Source organism: Alosa sapidissima, chromosome 11, assembly GCF_018492685.1.
Source record: "Alosa sapidissima isolate fAloSap1 chromosome 11, fAloSap1.pri, whole genome shotgun sequence".
In the NCBI taxonomy this organism is placed as follows: domain Eukaryota; kingdom Metazoa; phylum Chordata; class Actinopteri; order Clupeiformes; family Clupeidae; genus Alosa; species Alosa sapidissima.
In genome coordinates, this window is record NC_055967.1 from 1,495,234 (window position 1) to 1,515,408 (window position 20,175).

Sequence of the window (20,175 nt, forward strand, 5' to 3'; positions counted from 1 at the left end):
TTAACCAAATATTTCTTTATTAGGGCAGGGCAGGCATATTTCTGGCTATTAAATTATTTATAAACCAATCTGCTAAAGTCTGTAGTGAAGTCTGTGTAGGGTTTTCCAGGCTCCATTTCTTTTTACGAGACACCCTGCTCACTTGAGCCATCTACCGGTTGTTTGGGTTGTTGCAGCGTCTCACTGGGAAAATACAAATTAAAGTCGCGTGATATCACGCGCGGACCGCGAGTGAAGCTGGCCAAGTCGAAGCACTGCCCACTGTATGAATCATCTGACACAATAAGCAAAGTGCACAGACAGTAAGCAAGGTGGTTCAGTGAGTAGGCCTATTGTGTAGGCTAATATAGCCTACTGTTGATTTTTTTGAAAATGGAATCCTTGGACCAAGCCGAGTTCAATGTAGGGGAAATCGTTCAAAATTACATCTCGAACTTCAAACTCAAAAGTAGAATAGACGATGCAGCCACACCCCCAATGTCACATCCAGCATGTATGCCAAGACACACACACGCACACACAACTGCGGCGTCAACACTCCTCTAATTTTAGTTAGTCAGTTAAAAAATTCACATCAACCGAAATCGAAGCCCCTCTGAAATCACTGGTGTGGAAGTGTCCCACATTTTGATCTTCACAAAATTTGACACAGAGCATCTTCAGAACATGCCTCACAAACAGGGTTCTAAATTAACACCCGCCAACCCGCCAAATGTGGGTAAACATTAATTTTAGCGGATGTTAATAAAAACTTACTAGCCAGTTTGGCCGGTGATGCATGAGGCATTACATGCATGATACATAAGGCTCTGTTCTCCGTCATAATTCCCACTGGCAGTACTTCCTACATTTCCCATGACCACTGTGCCGTAATGCTACGTGATGACCTTTCATACGCCCATTGGCTGCGCACAGTTTGCGGTGAAACCAGGACGAGAGACCATGGAAACGAATGGAGCGTCTACCAGAAAACACAAGGAATTAGCAGAACGAACGGAGCCAGAGCAGGGAGCATAGACTGAAAGAGGAGGGAGTTAGCCAGTAAAGTAAAGTACATAACACACACGTTACGAAATATTAACACAATTAACGCATTGTGTTAACCTATTTTCTTTGTGGGGGGGCTGGTGTCATGTAACGGAGGCCGCAAAACCTGAAGCAGCTAGATCGTTTATTTTATTGTCTATGGAGATAGCTGAAGATGGAGAGGAACGTGAGGAGCTTGTAGGTGAAATTTTTCAGTTTTAAAAAGTTGCCTTGATCAGTGATTACCACCACCACACGCATCACGCACTATACATAGGGCACCAAGAGACAGAGGAGGGACCAGCATTTAGCCAATAAATATCCTAGTAGCTGTACTGCAAACTGTTTTTCACTATTGTTAGAGAAAGTAGGACTATACAATGTCAACATACACCAATTGCATGTTACATAAAGGTGATACTTTTCGGGTCCTCATAAAGATCCAACTTGAAGGTAGGCCCTATGCTACTCCATTGGGAACGCGTCTGAGCACGCAGGAGAGGTAGAGAAAACAAATGACAGGTTCCAGCTGGCTTGTCATTGTTGATGATAATTGATATCTCCTTTTTATTAAGTTAAGATTAAACTAAATGCGGCGGTGGTTGGGACAGACTTATGGGGGCGAGAAGAGGAATGAAGCAGGGGGATATCGACAGAGAGATGGATAGATAGATAGAGATCCCAAACATGAAATGAAGTGTTTGTACTTTCTGTGTATATTTTGTGGTATGTATTCATGCCAACAATGTTAATAAAATGATCAAATGCATTCAGTGACACTCATGTCATAAACTCATAATTCTCCTATTTTCACCAGAAAAAAATTGGCTAGTAGAAATTCAGATTGGCTAGTAACTTTAGAAAGTTACCAGCCACATTGGCTGGTGATCAAAAAAGTTAATTTAGAACCCTGCTCACAAAACTTGTGCTTGTTGTAGCCATATTATGTAAAACCGTTCGCCCGTAACCGTCAATTGAATTCGCCGGGGAAGCCGCCAAACAAAGTGAGCTTATATCTCAGCAACCCTTTCATGTATCAAAACCAAACTTAGTTATGGACTCAGAAATATGCCAACTTGTGACGTCAACGTAATCGATCTGGCTGCCATATTGGATTCCATCAAAAACACTGAAAAATTTTCACAGGTTACAAATTGTTTCCGATCCTTATGAAACTCGGATGAACATGAAGTGAGTTCATATCTCAGCAACCCTTTTATGTAACTTAACCAACCTTGAAACATGGACTTATGACCCCATTGGAGGACACTCAAGAAATTTGTTGCCGTGTTTGGAATTAAATCACAGATTTTGTCCGTTCGGCATGAAACTTTGCACAGACGATCTTCAGATTAAGCCTTATATGACAGCATATTATATTTGAAAGCATTTGCCCATCGCAGCCAATCGAATTCGGCGGCAAAGCCGCCAAACAGGAACTGGTCTTATATCTTAGCCAATCTTTGGTTGCTAGACATGAAATTTGCTGTGACTGCTTACAGTCATATGTCTTAACAGCATTGAGTTGCCATGGCATTATGTTATTACATGTCTTTATTGTTATTATTGCTATTTTCCTTAATGTAGTATTACCAACTTTTTAAAACTGTGTACTGTTCATTTTTAACTATTGTATTGTTTTAGGTTGTACAGTAAGTTGCTTTGGACAAAAGCTTCTGCTAAATTCCATCACCATAACCATAACCTCATTCAGAATGACTACATCACTATACAGCTTGTCTTCATCTTGGGTTAGTTTGTCCACTAAAGCACTGGACTCCAGTGACTTAAGTGATTGTCCTTCATTTAGGCCAATGTGTGCCAGAACTCGATCGTTGAAGTCAAATATCCTCAAGAATTTTGTGCTGCCATCAGCCATCACAGCCAATTAAACTTTAGACTACCGCAGCAACTTCAAAGACCAGTGGACCAAATGCTTCAGACATGAAAGAATAGTTATAGGATATTATGATTTTAGAACTGTTACATTCATGACGCTTATGCTAATGTTACAACTGTAGGCTACCGCACGTTTTAATGGCTGCGTCAGGTTGTAACAAAGCTAGCCTAGACCTACGTCGCTGTTAAGTTAAATTCTTAACAAACTAGAACATATTTTTTAATTCTTTCATGAACTAAACATGTATGACTCCTTTCTGGCCAAATTTCACAGCTTTCACGTTTAACAGCATTATGTAAATCGAGTTTGAACGGAGAGAATAGAAAAGTGTTATGATTGTGCCACTTCTCCCCTACTCTCACATAGTAAACAAATGGAATGTTAGAACATTGCACTCCCCAACACAAACCCAAAAGGTCGGGTTTGCTTCATCTTTTGATGATAAGTTTTGAAAATAGAGGGTTAGCCTACTTAACGTAACTGTAATCAAATTACATGGCAATTTTTGTAATCAGTAACGTAATCAGTTGGATTACCAAAAACATGTAATGTAATCTTGATTACTTTAGGATTACTTTTAGATTACTTCAATAAATATGCCAATTAAGTAAAAGACACCACCACAGAATTGAAGAATTCTCATTCTATTTTTCTCCGCTCTTCTCTAAACATGCACAAATCCGCTTAACCTTTATAAGGGCACACCTGGACAAAGAACTTAGCTTTCGCTGTATTTTTTTTTTTACCCAGGGACATAGCCTGAGATTGGCATAAAAAAGGGAAGCATTAAACCCAAATGACACCATGTCCAATGGTGGGGGTGAGAAAATTATTATTTTGGGATGTTTTTCAACCAGGGGGACCTGGTGACTTTCTCAAAGTAAACGGTAACACTAAAACAAGAGGCTACATTAAGATTAGGAGGAAAAGATCAGGCAGTGTGCCGAGAGACCTGCCCCAATAGTATGTAAGTTAGTAAGTAAGTAAGTAAGTAAGTAAGTATATCTTTTGATCCTGTGAGGGACATTTGGTCTCTGCATTTATCCTAATGATGATTTATCCCAATGATCACACAATGATCGAAAACATACAGCCAAACAAGGCAAGAAATGGTTAACAGAGAACATTATCAACATTTTAGAGCGGACCTCAATCCGTCAAAAAAGTGAGCACAAGGCCAAAGTGATGCCAAATAATCGTTCCTGCCTCAAAACCCAGGTTGCTGCTAAAAAGGTGCAGTCTACAATCATTGTGGAGACATGAAGAGGCTTAGTGGATATTATATGAACCATTTTGAGAGCTGTGGTGGTAAATAAAGATGTTTCCAGGGATTGTTTAAAAAGGGTATGAATAATTTTGAACATGCAATTTTTAATAAAAATAAAAATAAAAACACTTTTTTTTGATTCCATGTTTTTACCACATTGTCTTGCAACCTTTTGGCATGTGCAAGTGTCCTTTTAATTAAGAACAAACATATTAGTCAAGAGAAAATCAATATTTGCCAGGGGGTATGAATCATCCGAACATCCGAATGAACTGCTTGTCAAATTAAAAGGCTATCCTAAAAAAGTTGCATTATTTGCATGATAAAATGTAATCAGGTAATCCCCAACAATGTAACTGTAATCTGATTACACAATTTTTTATTGTAATCTGGGCTGATTATAGTTACTTGATTTTTGTAATCTGATTACGTAATCCAGATTACATGTAATCCGTTACTACCCAACCCTGGTCATAACACATCTAAGGATAACATTGTAAAGTTATGGTTGAAAGCTGATTAAAAAATATATTATGATATAATATTAAATATTATATTACATAATACCATAAGTAAATGCCTGAAATGATTTGTGCAGAGGGCAGAAGAAGAAATTGGTCGTTTGAAGACTGACAGTCAACTGATGAAGAGGAATCTTGAGGTGTCTGTACGGGAGATGGAGAAGATGACTGATGAGTACAACAAGATGAAAATAATAGTTCAGCAGTCAGATGCCAGCATGGACCAGCTGCGGAAGGATAGAGACCATGCCAAAGCTCAGGTAAAACTTCATTAAACTCTAATATGACCTTGAACATTCATCTCTCAGAATTTCCTTCTTGAGCTTCATCATCAACAAATGGATATGGGATCTTAATATATTTTTTCAAATTTTTCTGCTAAAATTAAAAATGTATTAATTAAAAGCTGAAATATACTATTTGGTTAAGAATTCAAACCTCAGTGACTTTGTGTAAGTTTCAGATGACAAATTATTCGTATATAGTACAGACGTGATTTTCTTTTTTTTAATATTTATTTACTGAAGGAATTACACAATACACACAAAATATTTTTATTTATTATTCTTTTAACAAGAAAAAGGTTACCATCACCCACCCACCACAAACACCCCTTGGCAGCTAATATGTTCACAAAACAACATTTCACAATTATGAATGCACATTCTCACAGCTATGTATCAATACTCTTTCAAAGCATAGGCCCACATACATCTGTAACATGTTAGGTGCTCAAACAGAGCAGTCATTTACAATGTGTCAACCATTCCATGAGCCAATCAAATATCAAAAGGGGGGGGGGATAAATAAATAGACAATGAAGTGAAAAGAAAATGTACAAAAAAAACAAGAATACAGTGGAAAGGATAGAAAAAAAAAGGAAAATCTCAGTTACAATCAGGGACCCTCACCAGTGGGTAGCTCTTTCAGCTTTTTGAAGTACGACAGAAAAGGTCCCCACTTGAAGTAGAACCTTTCCACAGACCCTGTCAGTGTCAATTTTATCTTCTCTAGTTTTGGAAGAACCAAAAAACCATTACATCTTCCAGCCAAGCAGAAGCTGATTAGCCTGGGTTTTCCCATGCTGCCTTACGCGCGCAATTTTATTCACGCCGCTAGGCAGCCTGGATTCTATGGACTTCGTTTTCACCTCAACAAAGGAACCAATCTCAGAACGGAGGGAGGGCATCAAGACGATGACAACACACCGAAGCCGTTATGAGTTACGTAAAGACGCATTTGATAGACATTCGTAGCGCCCAATCAACGGCTCTAGGCATTCGTAAACCACGTTTCAAATACGAGATAATGAATGTCTAGTTCCCAGACCCCATCTCAATGAGATGAGGTCTGACGTTAGCCAGGCTAGAAGCTGATGGGGATGGGAGAAGATTTCCAAACTAACAAAATTCTCCTATGGGCCAGAAGTAATGCGAATGCAATGATGTTTTGTCTTGCTTAAATGAACTATGCAACTGTATTTAAACTGTATAAGCATAAGTCTAGTACATAAAGATGAAGCATGGACCATTTTCAGTGCCTTCGCCCAATATTCCTCAGGCAGGTCTATAGCAAGCTTATCCTCCTACTTGGTTTTCATTTTTTTAGGTTTTGATCTATTAGAGACATCAGTTGAGAATATAGTAGAGAGATCAGGTATTCACAAAGAATTTTAAAGCTAAAAGTAGCTCCTTACTGGTGAATTTATGAGAGTCCCCAAAAATAATGGCCGTGTCATTTGTAACTTAAGGACTCCTCATTTTTTTTACTAGGAGTAGGCCTAATTCACAAATAATTTTAGCCCTAAAAGTAGCACCTAAGTCTGGGACAGCTTAGAAGAAGTCGAACAGACTCCTAACTCACTAAGACCTAGCATATTCACAAACAATCCTAAGCCGCTTTTTGTGGCATTTCACGTCACAATGTTTTGAAATGCACATGCGACTACAGGAGCTCTCAATCGCGAGGGAATAATTCTGCATTGTAGCCTAACTAAAGGATGCAATAATGCCACCAACAACCAAAACCATTGTCAACATGTAAACTAAATGTAACTGTAATGTTAAGTCTGCTGATACAGTAGTCCTTGGCCTCATCTCCGACAACGATGAGACTGCCTTCTTGGAAGAGGTGAAAAAGCTGATTGCCTGGTGTCAGGCAAACTGTCTCCAACTTAATGTTAGCAAAACCAAGGAGCTAATTGTAGACTTCAGAAGGAGGCAGCAGCAGACTTACTGTACACAAACAAAACACGCTTGCCATAAGGATAAACCTCTGGCCTTTTTCCAAGGTAAGAGTCAAAATCTTGAGGTGTCCCAGAAGACATTTGAACGTGCCTGTACCGTGCAGGAGCAGGCACTATGTGCATCCTATCTGGTTGCCTACAGAATCGCTAAGAATTAAAAGGCCCACACTCTCGCAGAAGAGGTTATCCTTCCATGTGCAATAGACATGTGCACTGCACTCATTGGTGAAAAAGAAGCTGCAAAATTAAAGACAATTCCTTTGTCTAATGATACAGTTCATAGGAGGATCTGTGACATGTCTAATGATGTTGAGCAGCTAACCGAGCGTCTCTCCACTGACTGTTTCGCTTTACAACTTGATGAATCCACTGACGTGGCTAATCGTGCCATTCTTTTGGTGTATGTGCGGCATGTGTGGAATAATGATTTTGAAGAGCAGTTTTTGTTTAGTGCAGAATTGCCGACATCTACCACTGCAGTGGAGATTTTTGCTGCAATGGATGCATATTTTAATTCAGTGGGGCTCTGCTGGTCAAATTGTGTTGGCGTGACAACGGATGGGGCAGCTTCAATGACAGGAAGACATTCAGGGGTTGTCAAACGAATTTTGAATGTAGCTGCACCAAACGCTACGTGGAATCATTGTTTTTTGCACAGAGAAGCATTAGCTGTTAAAGACATGGTACCGGAGATTCACGAAACATTGCGAGAGGTTGTTAGCCTAGAAATCTAGACGCGCCCCTAGCGGCCGCAAATTACATTTGCTGCCAGGGCTAGTCTAGCAACTCTCCGTTGGCTTGTGAGCTCCAGAAATTGAAACTTAATCAGGCCAATGATATCGTGTATAGAGTCGTTAGGTGGGCTTAACATAATGATTGATGGCAGAGTTGCAACGGTTTGGCTTGAATTCCCTGCTACTTGAAAACAAATAAGATAGATGTTGCTGCTTGCGAACAGTGTGACACGAGTTAAGCTTTTATTAAGTAGGCAAACGTTTGAACTAGCCAACTAGCTCCGCTGGTGGGAAACGCATGGGACTCATAGCGCTGCCGCTGTCCTATTGCTTGCAGAGGGAATTTGAAAGACAACTGATTATCCCAAAGCGCAAAGAATGCAAGGTGTTTTCAAGCCTTTTGTCAAAAGATAGGTAGCGGCCACGAACAACTGCTTTATCACACTGAGGTCCGTTGGTTATCCAGGGGCAAAGTGTTATCCCAAGTTTACGAGCTCAGAAACGAATTGGCAGCATTTCTAGCGGAGAAAAAGTCAGAGCTGGCAGAACATTTTAACGATGACCTGTGGATCGCACGTCTCTCCTATCTTGCTGACATTTTTGATAATTTGAACACTCTGAATGTGTCATTACAAGGGAAGGGGCACAACTGATTCGAACAAATGGACAAAATCAATGCATTTAAGAAAAAGTTCTTCATCACAGACCCAGAAGGACGTTTTGTCATCATAAACATCTCAATTCACAATACCCCTGTAACAATTGTTAATGTTTATGGCCCTAATACAGACAACCCAGTTTTCTTTCAGAACCTCTTCACCTCCATCTCAACTCTATCTGGCTGTCCCATCATAATTGCAGGCGACTTTAATACAGTGTTAGACCCCACATTTGACAGATCTGATCACTCTAAAAGCAAACGAATCTGGCAATCCACAAAAACAATAAAACAGTTCATGAGCGATTCTGGCCTTGGCGATTGTTGGCGGCTTCAGCACCCAGACTCCAAATGCTACTCTTTTTTCTCTCCGGTCCACCACTCCTATTCCCGTATTGATTATTTTCTAACCAGCAACTCTATAATGAAAAATATCTCTGATTCAACTATTCATCCCATAGTCATTAGCGATCATGCCCCAGTTACAATTAAATGGAACATAACGAACCAACAGCGACCAATTAGCAAATGGCGTTTTAATACATCCCTCTTACAAGACCCAAATTTCATCAGTTTTGTTGGGAGAGAGTGGGCATTCTTTCTAGAAATGAACGGCTCCCCTGAATCATCTCCTTCCCTTCTGTGGGAAACAGGAAAAACAGTACTCAGAGGAAGAATCATCTCATATTCAGTATACAAAAAAAAGAAGGAAAAATAACAGGAAGTAGAACTCAACAATAAAATTAAACAGTTAGAAGAAACCAATGCAAGCAACCCAACTGAAGAAACACAGGCAAAACTTAGGAAACATAAATTCAAACTCAATGAAATACTCAATAAACACACTCAATTTATGATTCACCGTCTAAGGCAGGAAAACTTCCACCATAGCAATAAATCAGGTAAATACTTAGCAAATCAAATCCAACGTAACAAAGAAAAATCAACAATCCCGGTCATAAAGAACTCAGCAGGGAAGCTAACCAGCTCACCTGAAGAAATAAATCATGTTTTTTACCAGTTTTACAATAAACTATATTCTTCAGAAATAAACCCCAACCAGGAATTCATAGACTCTTTCCTAAACAGCATCGAATTACCACAACTCAATGAGACCGAAATAAAAAACCTAGAATCACCTATAACTCAACAAGAACTGTTTGATGCCCTGAAACAGATGCCCGATAATAAAGCACCAGGTCCGGATGGCTTTCCTGCTGAGTTCTACAAACAATTTTGGACCATCTTAGCTCCACTTTTCATCAGAATGATTAATGAATCAAAACAGAAAGGACGTCTTCCAACTAGTTCCACCACAGCCTCAATTTCACTGCTCCTCAAGCCCAATAAGGACCCAACATTGCCATCCAGCTACCGACCAATTTCTCTCCTCAATGTGGACAATAAGATAATCGCAAAAATGCTAGCACACAGATTAGCAGAGGTCACCCCATCCATTATCCACCCAGACCAAACAGGCTTCATTAAAGGTAGAATTTCATCCACCAACACCCGCAGACTGTTAAATATAATGTATCACTCTACAAATTTTCAAGATAATACCATCATAGCAACTCTGGACGCAGAAAAAGCTTTTGATAGGGTGAACTGGAATTTCCTGTTTTCCACATTAGGGAGGTTTGGCTTCGGGGAGTCGTTCATTAACTGGATTAAACTTCTATATACCTCTCCTTCAGCCACAGTAATCACCAATGGACTAACATCACAAAGTTTCACTCTTCACCGGGGAACTAGACAGGGGTGCCCACTCTCCCCCTCACTATTTACACTATCTTCATTGAACCCCTAGCAGCTGCCATCCGTCAGAACCCCCTCATCAAAGGTGTCCAGACTCCATATATGCATCACAAAATTAGCCTTTATGCTGACGACATTCTTCTCTTTCTTCAAGACCCCACAACATCAGTAGAAGAAACCATCAAACTCATTGACACATTCTCTAAAATTTCTGAATACTCAATCAATTGGAATAAATCTGCAGTTCTCCCATTACATCCCAACAGCTGGGATGTGACAGCCAACTCTTCACCTATCCCACTCTGCACTAACTATATCACTTACTCACTTCAATAGATGATGACCTTCAACGCTGGAAGAACCTCCCATTATCCATCATGGGCAGAATCTCAGTAATCAAAATGACAATACTGCCCAAAATAAACTATCTATTCTCTATGATTCCAACCCAGCCCACCACCCTCTGGTTTAAGTCTCTCGAATCATTAATCACTAAATTCTACTGGAAAGATAAGACCCCAAGGATCAAACTCGCCACTCTCCAAAAACCAAAAGCAATTGGAGGACTAGAGGCCCCACACTTCCAGCACTATGCCCTGGCCAACCAGCTCCACTTCATCCACAAATGGCTATACACCACCCCCTCAGACAACACCTGGTTAGACCTAGAACAAACAATCTGTAAAGAAATTAAAATCTCAGATCTCCCTTTCTGCAGTCAGTCGGTCAAAAAACATCCATCCTTCAAAGCCCCAACAATTTCAGCTACTCTGACAGCCTGGTGGAGATTCTACCACATCACTGATTCACCTATAGCACCATCAATTCGCACCCCGATTTGGAATAACCCAGATTTCACCGTCAATAAAAAAACACTTAACTTTCACACATGGATGGGAAAGGGCATCACTCACCTTCAACACATTCTTCAAGACAATAATCTGGCCTCATTTTCCTGTTTGGTCCAGAAGCACGGCATCGAGAGTAAACACTTCTTACAATACCTGCAAATTAAATCATCTATCCTAGGAAAAATTAACATCCAGACAGCTAACCTTGACATTCCCCCACCAATCTCAGAGCTGCTTAATATTCCCTCTCCCAAATTTACAAAATTATATCTCGTTCAGAAAAAACAATTGGCCTGCCATATCACAAATGGGAATCAGACTTATCAATTACTCCCGGTGCCGACTTCTGGACCAAAATGTGCAAAAACATCTACCTCATGACAAAGAATAGTATTCTACAACTAATACAATACAAGGTTCTTCACAGATTCCACTTCACTGCACATAAATTGGCAAAAATGGGGTTTGGCTCGGATCTTTGCACTCACTGCACACAAAATAACCCAGATACATACATTCATGCGGTTTGGCATTGCACTCCAATCAACCACTTCTGGGTGAGTGTCACAAAATCTCTCTCTTCCATCTTTGGCTGTCACATCCCAGCATCCCCTTCCTTATGCATACTTGGTGATACATCCACAGTCAATTTAAGCAACTCCTGCAATAAAACACTGCTGGTAGCGCTGACTATCGCCAAGAAAACAATCCTCATGAACTGGAAATCTAAGAAAAAAGCTCACATCACTCATTGGAAAAACTTGTTAACAGACTATATATCATTAGAAAACCTATCAACTACAAACTTAATCAATACTCAGGATACAACCTCTCCTTGGTACCCCTTTATCACCTACTTACAGTCCTGACCCTCTTTGCCTGAGTTCCATCTCCACACGATCATAACACACTTCATCAACAGATACACATATCATCGAACACTAGGCAGGGGAGGGTAGCTGGAACTATTATTGTTGTTATTATTATTATTATTATTATTATTATTAGTAATATAAATAGCATCCCCTTCCTTCCCTCCCCCTTTTATTTACATTCTCTGATAACTTTACTAATTTCACTCTTTCTCTCTGCCTCTCCCATCGTTATTCTGCCGGGGCCCCATTGGATGGCTTGGGAGACTCGGTCCTGGCGGGTCGCTGTGTGGTTTTGGCATTGGTTGGGTCCTGTGGGTTATCTATTGGCCCTGGGCCCCCGGTGTGCACCCTCCTCATACGCTCATGCACACGCCTTGTCCTGGAAGCACACAGCACGCTTTACTCTCTTTTAATCGCACTACATGTTAGGTGACATACATAAACAAAAACTACAAAACAGGCTAGGGTAAGAGTGGAGTGCAGGTAGATGCCTCATCAGGTGTCTATCTGCATGCCTCACTTATTTTAATGCACACATTGTTGAGGCATACATCTTACACAGGGTAAGTGTGGTGTGCATGGGGAAATCCTGACAGATATTCACCATGCATGCCCACTTCTTTTAATGCTACACTCTAGATAGACCCCTCAACCTAGCCATTCACATACTGTACATATTTAGGTCAAGAGTGGCGTGTTGGGTGAAGGTCTGGGGGCGAGGTGTGGTTGGTCGTGGTAGTGGGGGATGTGTGCATATGCTGGGGGCCTGGGGCGATGGGTGGCACGCAGGTCCTCCCCTCTGTCAGCTCGTCGCAGTATAACTGCAGGGGCTGGGTGGAACTGTGGCCATTAATGGGTGCCCAGGTTGGCAATCAGTCAGGCAATCAACCAGGCAATCAGTTATTCCTATTATTATACTTATCATTAATAGAATAATTACAACTCCTCTCCTCTGAAACCCTCCCTCTCTATGTTCCAGCTTCTCTCCTCCTGGCCCAACAGCAAACCAGCCTTATACATATGCGCACACACACACACACACATACATCCTCACATACTCACTACCCCTCACCCCCCATCCCCACCCCCATCCCAACACCACCTCATTCACACTCTTAGAGCTACCATCCGCACCCCCCCCCATCCCCCCTTCTTTTCATTCCGGTCATCAATTTCATCCCTGATAATCATATCTGTAATCATCCTGGACGCAAATCATCCTTAGCCTTTCTGTTATTAATGTTATGTTGTGTTATGTTTGTGGAAGCCAAGTCAATGTGATGTCTTGTTAAGTTACAGTATGTGTTTATGTAATGTACGTCTGTTTGTCGTATGTAGTATTCATGTGCATGTCGTAGTGTTGCATTTTCTGTAATGTCAATGATGTTTGCAAATAAAAAAAAAAACTGAGTGATTATGGAAAAAAAAAAAAAAGAAAAAGTTGAGTCTGTGGTCCAAGCATGTTACCAGCGAAAGGTTTGACATGTTACCGAACACGTGTCATGAGGTCAAAAACCTGATGGATACAGACAGATCAGAGCTGAAAAAGGTCATGCGATCTCATTTGGAGAGACTGCAAACGCGCTTCTCTGATTATTTTCCAGAGGAGGAGAACGCGCTGGCTCACATTTGGATAAGGGACCCTTTTGGAACTGACATGGAAACGGTGACAATGTCATCCGAAGCCGAATCTCAATTGGTGGACCCATCATGTGATCGCGGCCTGCAGAAGAAGTTTTCAGAGTTGACTCTCCCTCATTTTTGGTGCAGCGTTGTGCACGAATATCCTGCTCTTGGTCACCATGCAATCAGAGTGCTTTTGCCTTTCAGTACCACCTATTTATGCAAAGCTGGCTTCTCTGCTCTCACGCAGCTAAAGAACAAGTACAGAAACAAACTGAATGTCGAACATGATCTTCGGATTGCACCCCACCTTTAAAGGAACACGCCAACATTTTGGGAAATTAGCTTATTCACTGTCTCCCCTAGAGTTGGATAAGATGATGCATACCCTTCTCGTTTCTGTGCATGCAGTTAGTCAGCCTGAAGCACCCACTGTTAGCATAGCTTAACATAGTTTATTGAGGTGGGCAGTTCCAACTAGCCTATAGCACCCAAAAGTGACTTAAGAACGCCAACATTTTCTCATTACAGTGGATGGAATCCACTATCTTGAAATCTCCTGGCTGCTTCTTCTTATTATTATTATAACCTTTTCTTTTTACCTTTTCAAGAATTAATGCGACTCTAACCACTTAACGTACAGACATGTTGAAATAACCGTTGTGAAGGTCTGGAGTGGGGCAAGAGAGTTATTTTTTCAGATTTTTCAAAGATGAAGTGAATTGATGTTGGAGGTCAAATGTCAAGGTGAAAAACACCTTGAGTGTTATATCTCAAGAACGCCTTGACACACAAGGTCTTTTGGTACGAGGGTTTGTATGAACTCAAAGATTAAGTGATTTAATGTTTTTTTTTTTTCAGGAATTTCCCCACCAACTTTAGCAGCTTTCCATCCACTATTGTAATTCCTTTGGCATTCTAGTTTACATGTTGTGACTTGTATAGTTACAACATGTAGGCTAGGGCTGTACGTTAACTTTTTTTGCAAGTAGCACTGGTGCTACAGAGGTTAAACGTTTTGTAGCACTAAGTTTTTAGATTAGAGTAGGCCTACATTCAACCTTATTGGCTAACTGACATGTCAAGCAGTGCACCCATAAAATGCATCCCTAGACTGTTCCATACACATACAGTAGGCTACAGTAGGTAGCCTACTGAATATAGCTGAAGGTCTGTGGCTAACGCAGTCGTAATTAAAGTGTCGTGAAGGTTTTTTTCTGAACCGATCATGTTCTTGCATATGTTATTAAGCACTACTCACTTTAAAACCCGACAAGTTAATTGAACTCAAAAAATTTGTGAAACCGATTACACAAAAAAATTTAAGTAATAGTAACTCGGTTTTGCTAAGTCAAAGAAACTTACCTTTTTTAATTAGTCTTCACTAGCAAATTTTGAGTGTGTTCAACAAGGTTTTTTTAAGTTAAAGAAACATCAACTACATGAGTTCACGGTAATTAATAAAATTAAGCTTAGATAGCTTAATTGGATTTATTGATGTCAGCCTGAAATATTTCATTTTGCTTCAACCAATTCTTTAAATTAAATTTAAAACTTAAGTTTTAATTTCCAGAAAGTTGAACAAACTTGTCCATTTTGATTAGTTTCAACTAAGGACTTGAAAGAAAATTATTAAAAAGGTTGACAAAGGCCAGTGAAATTCTTCTTAATCTTTTATTTTCATGTAAACCATGGAAACAAATACAGGTTGGAGTTCAGAACAGGGCTGTAGTGGAGGCTAAATTCAAATAAACACAGTTTAGATCAAGGGCATAAAGACTAGATAGATAGATAGATAGATAGATAGATAGATAGATAGATACTTTATGACAAATGCCTGACCAATGCTAGGAAATTCAACAATCATTTCAATCCAAAACAACAGGAGTCTTCTTTGGGCAGAGGGATGCATTTGCACTGTTCGTGCTGATCAGAATGAGTTCAACAGTAAGGTCCTCAATATCTGGGAACTCCGATTGAGAGACCTGAAGAAATGAACAAAGAACAATTGTGTGTTAATTGAATATCTAATAGTCATAGCATCACATGTCATATTAAGTTTAACATTTTATCTTCAAACCTTTCCAGGGCAGTTGCATTATTGAAATAATTACTTGAAATAATACTAAGTAACTTCCCTGGAGTTTCTTGGTGAAAAAACAAACAGAAAAACAAAAGCTTGAAATGTAACTCCAGCGTTATTCGACACATAGCCCTGTTGTGGTAGGTAGAAAGGAAGGCCACGGAGCGCCACAGCACGTCGGATTTTTACATCTGAGGATCCCTGCATGAGAAAACATGGAGTCAAGCCAGTTAATAACTACAAAATGCAATTCAATAGGATTACCTTTCTTTGATAGTACAGCTTCTGAAACCAAAGCATTCTTTTTATCTTAAGTCCATGGAGGAGTTGTAATCTACAAGACCTCTGCTTTCAAAGGGGGTCAAGCACTTGAATATAAGTCAAAGTATGTGGAAACAGGGCCATTGTTAGTAGGCGGTGTGCAATTTCGAGCAAAAACTCAAAATAGGGGGGTAAGTGTAAAAATTTAAAACACATTTGGTCAGAACCACACATGAAATGAATCTATTCCAAGTATTTGTACAAAAGAAATGCTTACCTGGGATTCCAACATGATTGCAGGCCACCACCGAACCAATAGGCTATGTCTGCGGGGAAGGACGTCTGATATGATCTCCTTCCTTCTCAATGCCAATGTTGTTTGCATCAACTTCTGAATCTGTGAATTGAAGGACGAATACACATTTGAACATACTGACAATCTCTATTAGGACAATCCACCATCTCATGATGTCGCTTTAAATGCCACTTTAAATGCATCCTTAAATGGCCGAGAACAGTTTGCACATTAAATGGTGGTTTTCACCTACACAGCTGACATGCGAATAATACACATTCTGACTGAGCATGAACTGTGTGTGACCGTGTCAAATGAATTTAGGCTACTGACTTAAATGTGCAGACAGTCAGTAACATGACAGTGGACTTGAGACTATGTTACGCATAAAGCATGAAGTGGGCTCATATTGACAGATATAAGCGAACATCCCGGTGGACTTTTTTCTTCGAAGTTTTAGATCTGAATGGTATTGTTTGGATACTAAGTTGTTCGTTTTAAACTGAACTAAAAGTGCAAAGCAACAAGGCGATTGCCACAAACTTCTACTTCTGCTTGCCTAATCTGAATTCAAGATACTTTCGCTTTAGGATTCGCGAGGACAATTTGCAAGGTATTGTTTGATTTGGAGTTGGATTGTTTGGATACTAGGCCTACAAACAAGTAGACATGCTTTTTAATCGTAGACTGCAACTACCAAGTTGAAATCAAAGTAGCCTACTGTACATCAATTCCCCTCTCACAGAAGCAGCCTATACATACGCACTTCAAACAAACAAACAAGTGTTTCACAGGGAGCCTCCCATACAAAAATGTGATATATGGCAATATATGTAAATCACATATATTATGTATATGTCAATGTATGCTTCACACATATAAGTCACATATATACACATACATGTCAAATATATTTCAAAATATAGCAAAACTGGCCGTTTTTATATATGTCACATATATTTTCCCAGATATACAAATATATTACAAATATATGTTAGTTGCATATATGTTAATATATGATAAGTTATGTATTTGTACGCATACTAGGGATACCAATATATTGCAAATATAAGGTAAATATATTGCAAAATGTATGTAATGTTCTGCTATGTCACATTTATAGAAATATGTCACAATATCTGTATCAGAAATATAACATTGTTGATGTTCCAAAGAAAACACACAAAATATTTGTTTAACCTTTTATTAAAGTTTAGTTTTTCCAACAGTGAGTACACTCTCCAGGTAGAAACTTTTTTCCCCTTTATGGAAGTGGCACACATTGATTTGGCATATGCAGAATGTACTCTGTGTTCTCAGGGCAGCAGTCCTCACAAATCACCACCTGCAAACAGGGAACAGAGAAGATTTAATATGCTGTAAAACACACATAACATGAAAAGACCATCACTGAAGCACTACTACCTTCACATGCATCTTTAATAAACACACACCTTGGCACAAGTAAGCTTAAATAAGGGCTATGAGATGAAGAACATGTAGCCTAATGATCCATACATCAGAATACTTTGACAAGATTTGGGAAAGATTCTTGAAAGATTGGAGTCTTTTAACTAATGCCCCCCATTCAAGCTTTACTCAAAAGACTATCTTTCAAGAATCTTTCCCAAATCTTCAAAGTCTTCTGTTGTAAGGATGGCTTAACACCACCCTTCACAAACTAAAGATCCATTTAGGCCTACTAACATTCACGTTAGCCTGCATGGTTTTTAGCAGCCACTTTAAATATAAGTTAGCTGCTATAGCTAGGTTAGCTAACTTACTCACACCTGATATTTAATTCAAACTAAAACTTATATTCATAACGACATCTCAGACAGGCTTGTTGTTGGATATGATGTTAACTACCATTTTAGATATTCCACATAATGGTAAAGTTAGTTAATGGAAAAGTTAACATTAACAGCTAACATCGCTAACGTTAGCAATATTAGCTCGCTAACATTATCGATAGCTAATTGATAACATTAACATTAGCTAATTCTAACATGATGGTTAGACTGTTAACAAACGGATTTGGTTAACATTACATTATAAAAACAATATTTTATAACTGATTCCCGTTTACTAAAGGCTTTCTTACCTTGGATATGATGACAGCAGAGTTTGTACAGCTTAGGCTACACAGTTGGATGCATGACAAAAAGTGACGGTTGAAGTCACCGTGGTTGGAGTTCAAATGTCAGTCCAGGGTGGGGGATGGGTATTGCTGTGTGCGCATGCGCATATCAAGATGCGATAAGCATCCGTTATATTTAAAGTAGCTTTGGCCTCACACATTTTTCATGCACATAGTGCAACCCAAAGCGCTCCACACAAAACATTGACACATAAGGCAGCATAGTTGACACCTTATCTGTTACGCCAAGACATAAACAAATATATTCACACTGTTCTCCATTTGGAAAATAAGTAATGTAATCTAGTGTATGATATGTATGCCACCATATATGGAGACTGCAAATATGTCTGCCACATATTCACACATAAAGTTCTCCATATATTTAGAAAATAAGTAGTGGAATCTAGTGTATGGATATGTACTGAATGCCACCATACATAGAGACTACATATAAGTCTGTCACATATTCACACATAAACTTCTCCATATATTTGGAAAACAAATAATTGGATCTAGTATATGAAGATATATAGCATCTTATATGGGAAATTAAAATATTTTGTATGCATGTATGGACATATAGCTTTGAATATATGTTTGACATAAATATTTGAATCACATATATGTCCATATAAGTAAAAGTCTCTGTTATTTGACATATATGTTCATATATTGCCATATCACATTTTTGTATGGGCTACACCGGACGCGTAGCCTAACTGAAGCGCTCCGTTCGCAACGCGCAAAAACAGAAGACGGGTCTTTTTTTTAACGTAGCCTATGCGCCGCTATCACATCTGGTGTAGCCAGCTGCACTGATCACAGTAGAAGTTAATTGCTGTAGCCTTCCTGTCAGTCTCACACACATGCATTGTATTGCCATCAGCAAAACTATCGCACCAGTGCTACGTTGGTAAATCATCCATCGCACAAACTATTTTTTTTAGCATGTGTGACATATATGTCGCACCATACAGCCCTGACTAGGCTACAAATAGGCGATTTCCTATACAAACTTCGAACTATGTTCTCACTCAGGAAAATTACTGCTTTTTGGGCTAAGTGATTTGCACAAAGCTCCAGTAGCAGTGCTTTACCAGAATGAGAATGTAGTTCCAAGCATGTGTGCTTAGAAAATCGTCTACATTATATATTGCAAGTGATCAGATCCAATCTGCCTGTCCAGATAGAGTACTGAAGTGTGACGTTACGTTTCCATGACTGCAGTTTCACTGGATCTAAACCAACTTTCGAAGTGGCATTAATAGCATTGCATGTAGACATGTTTTACCTTCTAGGCAGCAGCTTAGTCACATAAGACGGATTGCGTGCCAGGTGTAATAGTAAGAAATGAAATCCCAGTGGATATTTCACGTCTTCTCAAAGGCTGGTGGCTGTCGAGTGACATTTATTTGCCTCAAAAATAAAGTCAAGACACGTACGTCTCACGTCCGTATTCAAGAGACTGAGACATTCCGATTGAAACGGATCTGAAAAAATCTGATTAGAATCACATTCGAAACCTCTCATCTCATGTCGTTTTTCACCATCCTGACTGCCAAACAAAGCTAGATATAATCTGGATATGGTAAAAATGGTAATGTGAACAAGGCCTTATAGGCTACCAGAGATTGTTTTTGAGTCATATTGTTGCAAATTTCAGATGCATCATTCCACAAAATAATTTCCTTCTCTATCATCAAGTGTATTCAATAGGCTAAACATATAGCCTTAACTCAAAACAGCTGTTAGGCTTCTGTCATTTTGATTTGTAAATGTTACATGCAGCCATGCTTAAATTTTGCTCACTGCACATTTATTATATTGTATTATAATATAATACTCAGTATTCATTGTTGAATACTTAGCTGAATGATATTTTCCCCTATCATCCTATTTTTAAAGCAGGCCTACCTGCGGGCATGTAATTGGACT

At 39.4% G+C, this 20,175-nt stretch overlaps 1 protein-coding gene across 6 annotated transcripts in view; it reads left to right on the plus strand.

Annotated features, from left to right (window-relative positions):
• Nucleotides 1-20,175, plus strand: part of cep290 (centrosomal protein 290) — a 203,950-nt gene that overhangs the window by 57,700 nt on the left and 126,075 nt on the right. For all 6 annotated transcript variants that reach the window (XM_042108679.1, XM_042108680.1, XM_042108681.1 and 3 more), the window contains one exon: nucleotides 4,792-4,974. In XM_042108679.1, the coding sequence (XP_041964613.1) occupies nucleotides 4,792-4,974 (183 nt within the window). The remainder of the gene's footprint in view (nucleotides 1-4,791; nucleotides 4,975-20,175) is intronic.